The sequence below is a fragment of the Muscardinus avellanarius genome (genome assembly GCF_963383645.1).
Source record: "Muscardinus avellanarius genome assembly, chromosome: 2".
NCBI lineage: Eukaryota > Metazoa > Chordata > Mammalia > Rodentia > Gliridae > Muscardinus > Muscardinus avellanarius.
In genome coordinates this window covers 188,681,672-188,695,799 of record NC_137787.1, presented here as the reverse complement: position 1 = coordinate 188,695,799, position 14,128 = coordinate 188,681,672, and the positions used below count along the sequence as shown (strand labels likewise).

Sequence of the window (14,128 nt, the reverse complement as noted above, 5' to 3'; positions counted from 1 at the left end):
TGACTGATTTCTCAATGGACCATTAAAAGTTGGTTCTGTTTCCTACGTCACACAGTCAGTAAGAGCGCAACAGGTGCCTACCGTATCTTATTAGATGTGTTCTCTGCCCCTATCCTCCTCATCCAAGGCTATGAAGAAATACACTGGTGGTCTGATAAAATGAATAGTTTAAAAAGCTATAATTATGTAAGTAGTTCTGCCTTTTAGAAAAGAAATCATAGATATTTAAGAGAACAAAATATTGAATTTCACCTTTAAAGAACCACTATAAAAAAATGTAAGATGCTGAAGGTTTACCTAGAATAAATTTTGTATGAGTTGGACCAGAACGGCTCTTTTTTGTTTATTTGGTTAGATGATTTCTAGTTACAGACGGTTTTCAATCTGTTTATTTTTAGGTAAGTTTTCAGATATTTGTGATCATGTATTAAAACAATTTTCTAATTTTGAACTATTCTTTTTCTGTTCCTGTTACTTCTCTGTTTATACATAGCAGGTAATATTGTTGTCTAATAATGCTTCTGAATGAGTTGTTTAACATATGGGAAAAATAACCATCTCTGTTTAGTAAATAAGTTTTTTATAAGAATAACAGGAAAATAGCTCTTATAAATGGTCATGTTGGAAAATAATAAATTATTGATAAGTTTGTGCAGAGAGGTCCAAGAGTGGCAGAAAAATCTGTACTGAAATGGCTGGGGGCTGAGAGGTGGTTCTATTTTCTTAGAGGGCTGCTTCTTCATCCTCCTAAGAGAGGTCTCAGATCTTTATGGCTCAGACATAAAATTCTCTCTGGGAGAAAGTTGCAATGCGAGGTCTCAACAAGGGAAATAGATGGCAGTTAGGATTTTTTCTTTCTTGACAAAAATTTATATGTATATGTTGCCCATTTGAGTCATGAAAATAGAAAACTGTGGTTTTTCAGTAACTCTAGCTTTTATAATTTAGTACTACTGAAAAATAAATCCCAGTGATTTAGTAGCATAAGGACTATGTAATGTTAGGATTAAAAAAAAATCAATTTTGAAAGGTCATAAATTGCAACATATCAGTGAATCAATGGGCCGGAATTGCCTGGAAGGGATTTTTTTTAAATAGAGATAAACTCTGATGCAATATTTCTAAGCAGGGACCTTAAAATTTGCATTTGAGATATTTTACTAGATGGTCTGACATGTGGCCAAATTTGAGGACTATTGTCATGAATGAGGAGAGAAAATAGGGACTAAAAGCTTGGCACTAAATGAGTAATTTAACTCAGAGACTAATTATCAAAGCAAACATTTAGAGAAAAGAGCCCTCTCCCACGTAGGCAGTAAAACCATTTTGGTTTTTTATGGAGGCAAATGCCCACCTGCCTCTTCCCGCAGATCTTCAGGGTGTTGTACGTTCAGGTCTGCCTTGGCTGTCCAGAGGCTCTGAAGACCTCAAAACTCTGGCCACCAGACCAGTTTTGGGTATCAACCAATCCAGTTCAGTTAGCCGAATTTTGCCTTCAAAAATATATGTAATGTGTTGGGTAAGGTGGCGCATGCTTATAATTATTCTAGTAATTGGGGTGCTGAGACAGGAGGGTCACAGGTTCAAGGACAGGCTCAGCAACCTAGCAAGACGACCCTCAGCAACTTAGGGAGACCCTGTTTCAAATAAATAAATAAATAAACAAACAAATAAATAAATAAATAAATAAATAAGGTTCAATCCCCAGTAACAAATACATATGTATGTATATGTATATGCATATGCATATGTGTACACATACATATTTAATTTCAATTTAAAACAATTGTGTTTTGTTGATGATGACTATGGGGTCTGCAGAGAAATAGTGTCATCTAAAGTAAAAACACAGGTTTTAGAGGCAGAGAGGCCTAGGTTCAAATTCAGTGTTTTGCCATTGTTCCTTTTCCCCCTGGGAAGAAAATTAACTTCTCTGAGCTTTAACTTTCTTATCTGAAGTAGGAAAGTAAAGCCCCGTAGCTTAAAGGATCGGCTGAACTAGGTGCTATTTCTTTTCTTTTCTCTGTGGTCCAAACTCAATAAATAGCCACGGTCAGTGGTGTATATGTCAGTTTTAAGACCTTTTCTGCCTCAAATGATTCAATGAGTCTTTGAAACAGGAATGTAATCAGCATAGTGATATATTAAGTAAAAGAATAAAATTGAATTAAATTGTAGCAAACATTTTCTCTTTTTTGAAATGTGAGCTGGGAAAATAAATATTTTCTTTCAGGTTAAACTCAACATTAAAAGTTCATGGTCCTTCCGCAGATCCACTGAATGAGATATTTTCCTTTTAAAGCAGTCTAGAGTGTTTTTCTCTGATGTTGATTAGTAAAAAATGACAGTTGTGGTAATGTGCTGAGCCGTGCGTTCTGTATGACGATGATGGTAGACGGCAGTCCTTTGCATCCGTGCGAGGTCCTGGCATTTCAAAGCATCCCCAGACATGTTGTCTTCTTTAATCTTCTCCACACTTTCTCCTGGAAGCAAGTGTGGGTGCAGGCACTGCCCGGTCTTGTGGGTGCAGGCACTGCCCGGTCTTGTAGGTGCAAACTGGTTACAGACATGGACAGAACAGTCTGGGGTGAGGGCCACCGAGGCAGGGGCAAGCCAAATCACCCAGGACTCCTGGCTCCTAAGCTGCGCTGTGTCCACTCCTCTGCACTCTAGAGATTTTGTTATAATTTCTTAAAATGAGAGAGAGAGAGAGAGAAAGAGAGAGAGAGAGAGAGAGAGAGAGAGAGAGAGAGAGAGAGAGAGAGAGAGAGAGAGAGAGAAATACCCCAGTTGCCTGTATGTTTTTAAAGCACATATAAAACATACGGGTTTCACAACTGACCAGATTCTTCTGCAGATAAGACCCTAGATCTGGGCTTAAAAGTAAAGTAAAGACTGTTTAAAGATTTGGGTAATAAATACAAGTCTTAATATGAGGTGGGGCAAGCCAGATGTGGATGCATGCCTGTAATACCAATACTTGGGAGGCTGAGATAGAAGGCTTACAGGTTTGAGACCAGCCTCTGTGGCTTAGTGAGACTCAGCAACCTAGCAAGGCCCTATTTCAAAACAAAAGCAAAATACTAAATAAATAAATAAGTAAATAAATAAATAAATAAATAGGGCTAGGGGTGTAACTTAGAGGCAGAATACCTTTAGGTTCAATCCCCAGTAACACACACACACACACACACACACATGATCTTAGGGCTGCTCTGAACAGCTGTGTGGGCTCAGCTGCCTTGGGAAGGTGGTTACTAGATACTGATTAAATCAAACTATTGAGATGAAATCTCTGCGTACATGGCATCCTGGTGTCTGAATTCAGTCCTGGCCTGGCAATTGAAGACAGATGGAAGGATGGCACCTCTAGATGCTGCTGTCCAGGAAGCACAGCGGCTCCGGCTCCCAGAATCAGCCTGCAGCTACCTCCTGAGTGCGTGGCTACGCTGTCCAGACAGGATCCTTTGGGTTCTTGTCATTTCTCAGCACAGAGCTGAAGAGGCCAGAGTATACGGGCTCCAGAAAGCCTTCTGAAGTGCCGGCCTTCCATCTCCTCCCCTGTGTTTCACGCCACGTTCCTGTGTTTTCCTCCCCAAGTTCCCACCTGGGCTCAATGTTCCCAATACATTACATCGGTAGGTCTCTGTGCACAGGACCTGGGTGGAGGCCAGAACACAGATTACTTGAGAGGCTACAGACAAGGCTAAGTGTTTAGCCTTTGTCCCCAGAAGGACTAAAGAATTTTAAATAAGGGGATGATGGGCTCCTCTGTACATCTTAAAAAGATTTCTCTCATTGCTGTAAATGGGATATGCTGAAGTAAGATAAGAGTGGAAATTGATATATTACAAAGGAAATGCTTAGAAGGAGTTTTGGGGAAGGATGATGGTGGTAGTTTTTATGATTTTGGTATAAAATGTTCTCTGAAGAGCTCATGTGTTAAAGTCCAGAAGTGATATGATTAAATCATCAGGGTTACAATCTCATCATTGGATAAATCCACTGTAAAGGATTTACTGGGTGGTAACCTAGGCAGATGGAATGTGTCTGGAGAAGGTAGATCCCTGGGGGTGTGGCCTTGGGGACGGTGTGTGTGTGTGTGTGTGTGTGTGTGTGTGTGTGTGTGTGTCCTTGAATGCCCTTCACAGCTCTGTCTGGCTTCCCACCTCACCTCTGTGATGTGAGAGGAGAGCCCTTGTTCACTTGTCAGAGGAGAGCTCTTGTTCACTTGTCAGAGATGTCACCAGGCCTAACAGGGATGGAACCCCTGAAATCTCCAAAACTGTAAAAAAGGAAATCTCCTTCTAAATCATTGTAATCAAGTGTTTTGGGGGGGGCACAGCACTAAGGCCAGCACTGAAGGAAATAGTGGCTCCAACCAGGGACCTGGGAGCTAGAGAAGTGGACATATTTGAGGGCAGCTGTGATAGGACTTCTGCTCTCTGGTGAGCTGCATGCTAGAGTGTCTGGGAGAGTGCTGGGCTTTGCTTAAAGATTTCTGCTTGGTTGTGCCATTTACTGAAATGGGAATGTGGTGGGAGAGAGAATTTGGTTTTGAGCATGTAGAGTTTATGTGGGAAGTTTAGTGTGAGTCCAGCATCAACGTGGACTCATTAACGTGGGTTTCAGAGGAGAGGGTCAGACTGGAAATATATATTTGGGGGAATGGATAAGACAATAAAAGAAAGGGTGGATGAAAGAAATGTCCATCCTGCATCCTCAACATACAACAGAGACATGAAACAGGCAGACGAGAGGAGAGAGAAGGGTGTTACACGAGGAGTCATGGACCGTGTGTGTCGAGTACCGCCAAAGGGTCCAACACAATTGTCTTAGTTAATTCAGGGTAGCAAGACACCACAGAATGGATGGTTTTTAGACAACAGACATTTATTTCTCACAGTTCTAGAGGCTGGGAAATCCAAGATGAAGGCACTTGCAGTTTTAGAATCTGGCGAGGGCTCTCTTCCTAGTTCACTGGTGGTCGCTTTGTGTCCTCTCCAGGGCAAAAGGGCATCACACCATGTCTTCCAAGGGCGCTACCCATTTAGAGGGCTCCACCTCCAAGACCTACTCACCTCGCAAAGGCCCCGCCTCCAGTGTCATCACCGTGGGGCTGAGGGCTCTACAGGTGAGATTTAGGGAGCCATAAATATTTAGAATCCATCAACAATGAGGGTAAAAAGTGGCCGCCGGCTTATTCCATGGAGGACAGGGGAGAGACTCCAGTGGAATGACTTCAGAAGTGACGGAAGAAGGAGCGGAAAAGAATTTCCTTAGTTCTTTAAGAAATTTGTCTTTGAAACTAAAAGTGAAGTGGTTCTTGCTACTCTATGTTTATCTATTTGTTGCTTATGGCTGCTGTAACAAATTGCCAGACACCGGATGGCTTAAAACAATACTCCTCTGTAGTTCTGGAGGCCAGAAGTTGGAAATCAGTTTCGCTGGGCCCCAAATCAATGTGTTGGCAGGACAGTGCTCCCTCCAGAAGCTTCAGGGTAGACTCCATTTCTTGTCTTTCACCTTCTGGTGGCTGTGGTGCCCTTGGCTTGTGGCCACATCACTCCAATGTCTGCCTCCATGGACAGATGGCTTTCTCCTCTTATGTCTGTGCCAACTCTCCCTCTGTCTCTCTGGTAAAGGACTTGATGAATGAATTTAATCCAGGAGGATCTCACCCTCTCAGGAGTCCTAATCACACCTGCAGAGATACTGTTTCCACGTAAGGTGACATGTACAGAATCCAGGCAGTCTGAGTATGACTATTCAGTCAACCACCCTGTACTAGGATAGTAATGAGTTTCTAAGACTCTGCAGTGATTTGTCAGTAGAGTTGTGGAGTTTCAGATTTGTTTTTTTTTTTTTTTTAACATTTCTGGTGATTTAAGAACCTTTATTGATTATATTTAAATGAAAGAGTATTTTTTGTACAGAAATGGTGATTACTTAACTTCTAATTAATATTTGCGACAAATACATAAATAAATACATAAACATAGCTTTCAAAGCTAATTCAACTAATAGTTAGCAGCAGGAGTGGAATGTTCACATTAATGTGCCTGGTGAGTCACAGGGTGAATTTGTACTAATTCTAAACAAGTAGGAAGTGTAGGATTCAAATGAGTGAGACACAAAATGCACTTATGGTGTTTACCTTGTTGACATAGATCTTATTTGATACATAGAACTATATTATTTTAGGACCTAGACAATTTAATAAAATAATTGATATGTGTGCATCATTAAAGAGAGCCATTAATTATACACGTGTGCAATTTTAAATTGAACCACTTAAAGGCTTACTTTTGACTTAAAAGTGTTTGGGATTCTGCTGTGAGTTTGTACACTTGGGCCAATGCTCACTCCTGTAGGATACACTGCTCTGAGAGTTCCTCCAGGTAGCCTTTCTTCATCCAAGCTCATCCCTTCCAGGTTCGGAATCTTACTTTCCCCTTTCCTGAGTCTGTCTACCCCCGACGACTGTGTCTTTCTTATCTTGGAGTCCCCTGACCCTGGCATTCGGACAGAGCAGGTGTCTAGCTACTTTGTGCAGAAACTTGGAGACAGCACAATGGCTCACGACCGCCCAGATTCTCTCCTCTGTTCTTGGACAACCCTTTCCTTCCATCCCCAACCCACTCCCCAGGAACACAACAAAAAATTTTAACTCACTGATCACTATCCCTTTTAATCTAACAACTTTTAGTTACACAAACTTTATTACAATAAAGACTGATTTTTTTAGTCTTTTATGTACTTTATTCTTAAAGGTAAATTTTATTTATTTTTTTAAAAATTTGGTTGTTTTTGACAAATCATTCACAAATGTAAATGAAACCCACCAATGTCAGAAGTACTCCTTTTCCCCAGGGCTTCATTCCTAAAACTATTTCCAGACCTTTAAAGAAGTACTTTCAAACACTGAGACCGGGGGTGTTGGGGGGGGTATCCCACTATGCTTATTAAAATACGTCATTCCCTTGGGCATTCAGCTATGGGCCTTGCTGCAAGGACCACACCCTTGGCAGGCCTGGGCAAGACAAGAGACAAGCAACGAGGCAAAGTCTCCTGTCCACTGTTGCCTCTGATAGCCATCTTTCTGGGCTGCTCTCTGGCTCTTGCTGGAGCACAGTGCAGAAAGCACCCTAGCTCCCATCTGCATTCAAGTTCCAGCTGTGTGGCACTGGGGAATCCTTTCCCCTCCCTGGATCCTCACTTTCCTGACCTTATAATGATTGCATTGAACTGTATAAGGGATGCGCTACATGGCTCCTAACAGCTTCGCCTGGGCATCACCACCTCTTCAATACACAGATTATCAAGCCAGTCCCTGAGTGGAAATGTAGAACTATTTCCAGTCTAAGATGGCTCAGGAATGCTTACTGATGAGGAAGGGTTGGAGTGATTTCCCAGAGAACTGATTAGAAGTCCTCTTTGCTCTGTTTCCACACATGTTATTCCATTTTAATTTAAAAACAGCAACAACAATCTCCCACCCTTTACTGGGCTTCAAAGTGACTCATTCCAATTGTAACCAAAGTGATAAAGGGGGAGGGGGGACCACCTTAGGCCACCACGACATGACGCAGCTTTAATCACTGAGCTCTTCTTTAGATAAGAGTACTCACCACTGGATGCAGCGGAGTTCCTGGAAACATAAATTGCATCTGCTGGGCCAGCATCGCTGCGGCTGTTTTTTGCTGGATCAAATTGTTCCTCCCGTTAATTTCTAGTTGAGTTTTTAAGTGTGTCGGAGGGTGAAGATACTTGCAGTTCTCTCTTGAACAGCGGCCCTGCAAAATGGACATGCTGGGTTAGGACTGGTGTAAGCAGCCTGCGACTCCAGCGTGCTCAAGTTCAGAGTCACATGTCACAAAGGCAGGAATCATGTTCATGCGTGCATGTGTGCGTGCGTGCGTGCGTGTGTGCAATCAAATATCACGTGACTATCAAGGTTGCTTGAGCCAGTTAAGCAGAGAAGATTTCTGAGGGTTTTATCTCTCCCTCCTTCTCTCCCTTGTCTTTCTTTATCCTAGATCCTAACAACAGATTCCAAAGAAATATGACTACTGAGAGTAAAGAGAAAAATCCTTCTAGGCAGGATGGAAGCCTATCAGAGGGTGTATTTATCATGATCCACCAAAAGGACTCTTTAAACTTGCCAGACACCGGTTCATCCATGCTAGAGTGACGGCAAAATATGAACAATTATGTGACAGATTTGTGCAGGGGCAGAGGAGTAAGAATTTTAAGTGTGTGTTCCAGATTAGATGAAAACAGCCCTTATTTTAACTTGTGGATGCCATGTTGAGGGCAGCACAGAGGCCAACATTTCTTGGTGAAATATACACAGGTTAAGTTCTCAGGCACGAGCGCAAGTAATCACCTGCCACCCATTACCTGCCTCGTACCCCCTCCCTACCCCATGGCACAAGTATCAAATTTAATGTCAGTATGTGGTAGAGTAAGGAGTGTTTATGGCTACAGTAACATTTGAACAGTGAAGCTGGGCAAACAGGAAAAAAAAATTAGGTGGCAGGTGTGCAAACAACCAGCCTTGAAGAGTAATTGCATATGGTGGTGTTTATACTTAATCCCAAGTTTTCAAAACTACCAGTGGTGAGAATCTTGTGGATGTATAAATTATGCCATTACTCGAGAAACAACGGCGAGCTGTATGAGCTAATTTGAGCATTACCATTCCCTACAGAACTGGTCCATTTGCAACCAGGAAAAAAAAAAAAAGAGTATGGGTTTGCTTACCAGATATAAAAATAATTCCACAGAGCAAGCTTCCTGGATCGGGGGGATGCATTTGCTCATAGTCAACCTAATTCTGGACATCTGGAATTCTCCTTCTGCTTCCCACTCATTTCAGCTGCTCTTTGGGCAGCTCAGGCTTCCTTGGAGTGTGAATGTCCTCTATTACCATGGAGAAGGGCAAGCGTGGGTCCCGAGCCCAGTGATGATGTGCTGTAAGGCTCTGTTGTACCAAGGGTCTACTCTTAGCAAAACTATCGCCTTCTTGAGGAGGATGAACAGGCAGGTACTCGGGATATCAGAAGAAAAGAGGCTAAGAAGAGAGTCTACAGCCATGGCCAAGGTCAGCGTCTCTCCTTAGTCTCAAATGCATATGGTGGACGCTGCATCTAACTTCCTGTGTGCAGATGATGGGCTCCTACAGCAAGTATTGGAAGGCGTGTTGTAAATACACAGGGAACTGGAACTACTCCTGCAAAAGCACTCAACTCTCTCTTTCTCCATCTGCTTCTACCTGCAGATTGCTTCTGGTTTTGTTACTTTGCTTATTCTGTTTAAGTCCCGTCTTTGCTCATTGTTTTGCGACTCCCCGGGGTCCCTCCAGCCCTGTCGGCATCTCTTACTTTACTTCTCTTCCTTCCCTACCATGATGATTGCCCCAGTCTCTTCGTTTGTTAAAATCTTATCTCCAGTACTCTAGTGATGCATTCCTATCCATGCTCACAACAGCACAGTTCACAAGAGCCAAATTATCACACCCAACTGAGGTAAACCATCGATAGATGGAGGGAGAGAAAACATGGTCTATACACACACTGGAGTTTTACTCAGCCATAAAGAAGAACAAACTTAGGTCATTTTTAGAAAAATGAGTGGAACTGGAGAATATTACACTAAGTGAGATCAAACAGTCGCAGAGAGCCAAGAGTCTTATATTTTCACTCACATATGGACCCTAGAGAGAAAATAGTAAACAAAAGGGACTTTAAGAAAAATGAGGAGCGAGACGAGAAGAATAGTGGAAGGGTTTTAGGGGAAGGAGGCGAGGAGGGGGAAAAGGAGAACCGATGAAAGAAACAGTTCAAATAATGCTAGGTTCATACACAAGGCATCACTACCAACCTCACCAATATACACAGGGAGGGAGGATCCAGAGGGACTCACACCCGTGCTGTGAGCATGTGTGGTTGTGTCACTCTGAACCTCACTATGACGTGCAATTACAAGGCACCGATAAAAGTATAAACAAAAATCAAATCTGCAAGGCAGCATTCAGACTGAGCCAGCTCTGACAAGGCAGGTGTGTGGCAAGTCTCTGAGTGCGCTGCCTTTATGTCGATGGCCAAAGGCCATTCTGTCATCTGTGATGGGAGGTGGCCATCAGACACAAAATTTAGCTCCCACCTACCAGCTGGATGCAGGAGGACTAAACTGAACGGCTCTTCCTATGTAGAGGCAAAGCCACTTCAGGCTTCTCTCTGGTAACCTTAGTTCAAATTCTCTTAGAACACTGCACTTGGCAGCTGGCATTCAGGAAGACTCCAATGTATAAGATGCACTTATAGGTCTACGTATACAAATGTACAGATGGCTCTAATGGAGGGATTTGTGAGAGCAGAATTCCACAAATTAGGGATGGAATAGTGAAATATCCACAATTTTCACCAGCATGGCTAAGTTGTACTCATTCATATAATTAATTGGTCATTTAATCACTGGTCTATTCATTTATTTTTAGGTAGTGGGTATTGAACCCAGGGGCCTTCTACCCTCAAGCTATATCCCTAGCCTTATTTTTTATTTTTATTTTGAAACAAGATCTCACTAGGTTTATAAATCTCACTATTTGCCGAGGCTGTCCTCAAACCTGTGATCCTTCTGTCTCAGCCTTTCAAGTACTGGGGATTACAAGTGTGTGACACCATCCCTCACTCTCACTCAGCTTTTAACATAATGCTTTGTAGCTGTCTATACAACTTTCAACCTGGCTGGAAGAATATGGGTTTCTTGTCAGTGCTGTTATTCCTTCATACAACTGGGAGCCTTAGACACACACACACACACACACACACACACACACTCTCTCTCTCTCTCTCTCTCTCTCTCTCTCTCTCTCTCTCTCTGAAGCTAATGGAAACTTCTCTTTCATGGGGATTAATGAAACTTCTTAAAGTCCTCAAACAGGTGGAGTAAAGATACTATTGATCACCTCTAAGCCAGGCATAAAATATATGGTTATCTCATTTTTTCCTTACAACAGCAATAATGATCTCTACTTTACAGAATGACAGATGAGATCAGAATAAGAAAGTGTCCTAAAGTCATGTAACTGGTAAGTGGTAGAGCTAGACTTTAAATCCAGGTTTATAACTTGATTGTGCTACTATACCAAGGTATTTATTAATAAGGGTTAAAATTCTGGGAAGATAAAATCTAGCATTACGCTTCACAAAATAATAGGCTGCATAACAAAATTATATATATATATATATATACATAAATGTATATACAAACACATATATACACACATACCACATATGTATGTATAAGAGGATTTGGAAATAGGAACAAAGTTATTAGTCTGGCTTGAACATGGGTAGAGATACATTGGAGTGGTTAGGCTCACAGATCCTGGGCTCATAGCTTGGCTCTGTCCTTTTCTATCTATATGACTTTGAGTGATTACTTGAATTTTTTTCTTCATCTGTACAATGAAAATAATTATTTTGCCAGGCATGGTGGTATATGCTTATAATCCTAGTACATGTTAGGTTGAAACAGAAGGATCACATCTTCACAGCCAGCCTCAGAGACTTAGCGAGGGCCTCAGCAACTTACTGAGATCCTGTTTCAAAATAAAAACAATATGGCTGGGGGTATAGCTCAAAGGTAGAATGCCCCTGAGTTTAATCCCTAGTCTCTCAGTCATTCATATTTTCTCTCTCCCTCTATCTCTTCTTTTTTTTCTCTCTCTCTCTCTGTCTCTCATACACACACACACACACACACACACACACACACACACACACACACATTGCATCTTCCTCTTAGGGGTGTTGTGCAATGAAAGCAGTTAACACATGCATAAAATACAGGAAAATGCCTGAGACATAGAAAGAATTGAATAAATGTTATCAATATCAACGGGAAATATTTGTATATGATATTTTATTTCCAGTAAGTTCAGGATCCCAGATTTAATAATATTTTGATTGGCTCTCTGGTGTTCTTCCATAGACTAAGCTTTCACGTGAAAGCATGATAAAGACTGCTTAATTATGCTTATTCAAGTATTTTAGGTTTGAAGTTATTTTCAGTTTTACAGGGCATTTTTATAAGTATCTATATTTAAAGAACCAGTCCTGAACCCTACTTCAGTCTGATATTAATATTTTGAAGAATGTTGTTCCATGGATGTCTACGGCATATTAATTCAAGTACTGGGAGACTCTAGCGAGCAGAATTTTGTGAAGGGACCCTCTAGGATTCTAAAATCCTAAAGGAAAAGCTACTGTCAAAATTTAATGAGCTGTCTGCCACAGTAAAAAATCTGTAAAAAAGTTTTTGTTAAGGCATAAGATTTCTCAGGACTTGCATCACTGCACAAAAACTGTTGATTATCAAAGCAAGTTGTCAGGACCGGAGGAGAGAGGGCAGTGTGCAGAAGGGGAAAGCGTCTTTGTATATTACCATGAAGCAAAACGAAGGTGTCAAAAACAGTGCCTCCTGGGCTTAGTTCAAGAAATAAAGACAAAGATGTCTTGGAAAAATCTTCCTTGCGGCTGCTAGGACTTATTTCTTGTTTTTAATTCTTCTTCTCTTTTGCTTCTTAGTCAAACAGTGTTTTCCAAGAGGCGATGGGAGTAGAGTCCAGTCTTTGGGGAGAGGGACCAATGGGCTCCTGAAGGATGGAGGAGGAGAGTATCATGTTGGTGCTTGTGGAGAGTCTCACCAGAACTGGAAGTGGGGAGCCCAGGCTTTGGCCAGTGAGATGGGCTCACACTAAGGACTGATGTAGAGGTTGCAGTTTGTGGGCCACATGACCCCTGGGGGGTCTGATACCAGGTGTAGAAATGCAAGTGGCCGTGTACTTCTCAGGTAGCATTCACCCTCCTCTCACAGATGCTTCTTGATCTTATTATGTGCTGGGCATTATGCTCAGCTCCAGTTAGACAAAGGTGAGCAAAGGCAAGACATGGTCTCCTTTCCTAACACCTGCAGACTACTAGTGAAGACAGATGTTGACCAAATCACGCCATCAAATAATGTCTGATTACAAATGGCGGTATGTGCCCTAGCGCGGAAGGCTGAGAAACACTAGTGGGAGAGGGCCCGTACTAAGATTATTGGGTGAAGGATGGTCTCTGGAGAACTGACATTTAAACTGAAACCAGAGGAGGAATAGGAACTTGGAAAGGCAGGGAGTGGATGGCTAAGGTGTGTGTGTGTGAGGGGGTGTTTATGGGATGTGTGTTGCTTGCATATAGTGAGTGTATGGTATGTGTTGTGTGCTGTAAAGGCATATTGTGTATGTGTGGTATGTGTTGTACGTTTGTGTGTGTTGAGGAGGAATAATAAGAACACAGCCAGGCATGGTGCACATCTATAATCCGAGTACCTGGGAGGAGTACTGAGACAAGAGGATCACAGGGTCAAGATCAGCCTCAGAAACTTTGCAAGAATCACAGAAAGGTAGGGAGACCCTGTTCCATAAACAAAAATAAAAAATAAAGAAGGCTGGAGGTGTAGTGTAGAAGAAGGCCTCTGGGTTCAATCCCCAGTAACACACACACACACACACACACACACACACACACACACACACACATACACACACTGGGAGGAGGAGAATGTGCTAGGAGACTGTCACATTCCTTATGGAATTTTCAAGCAGTGTTTCAGGTCGGAGGACAGAGTGGATGTGAGAAGGCGTTTGGGGAATGATACAGAGGAGGCAGGAAGCCAGATAACAAGAATTTGGACAGCCCAGTAGTTAAGGGGTATGGACTTCCTTGGCAAGTTTTTAGGCAGGAGATTAACTAGATCAGATTACTCTGCATTACAGTACACCCACATCTTTCCTATTTATTAGATTTTCTATTTCTAATATTATTAGAGTTCATATTGTCTAGAGATCACCTGACTAAAAATAACAACATAATTCTGAGCAAGTCTACATCAATTTTGTGTGGTTTATTATACCTTCTTTACTCCAGGAATATTTAGATTAGAGACAATGTTTAGAATCAAGTTAGACTTTCAAGCTGAATTAAATTTTTTACAATGAACAAGCATGGAGGATTCCAATACCAAGGACCCATGTTGAGTCTCAACAGGACCAGGAAAGACGCTAAATAACTCTAAT

The 14,128-nt window shown here is 41.9% G+C and overlaps 1 protein-coding gene across 9 annotated transcripts in view; it reads right to left on the bottom strand.

Annotated features, from left to right (window-relative positions):
• Positions 1–14,128, bottom strand: part of MBNL2 (muscleblind like splicing regulator 2) — a gene marked incomplete at both ends in the record, with an annotated part of 111,624 nt that overhangs the window by 45,019 nt on the left and 52,477 nt on the right. For 7 of the 9 annotated variants that reach the window (XM_080719861.1, XM_080719862.1, XM_080719863.1 and 4 more), the window contains one exon: positions 7,632–7,796. The exons of the other annotated variants lie outside the window; for them this stretch is intronic. In XM_080719861.1, the coding sequence (XP_080575987.1) occupies positions 7,632–7,796 (165 nt within the window). The remainder of the gene's footprint in view (positions 1–7,631; positions 7,797–14,128) is intronic. 9 annotated transcript variants of the gene reach the window in all.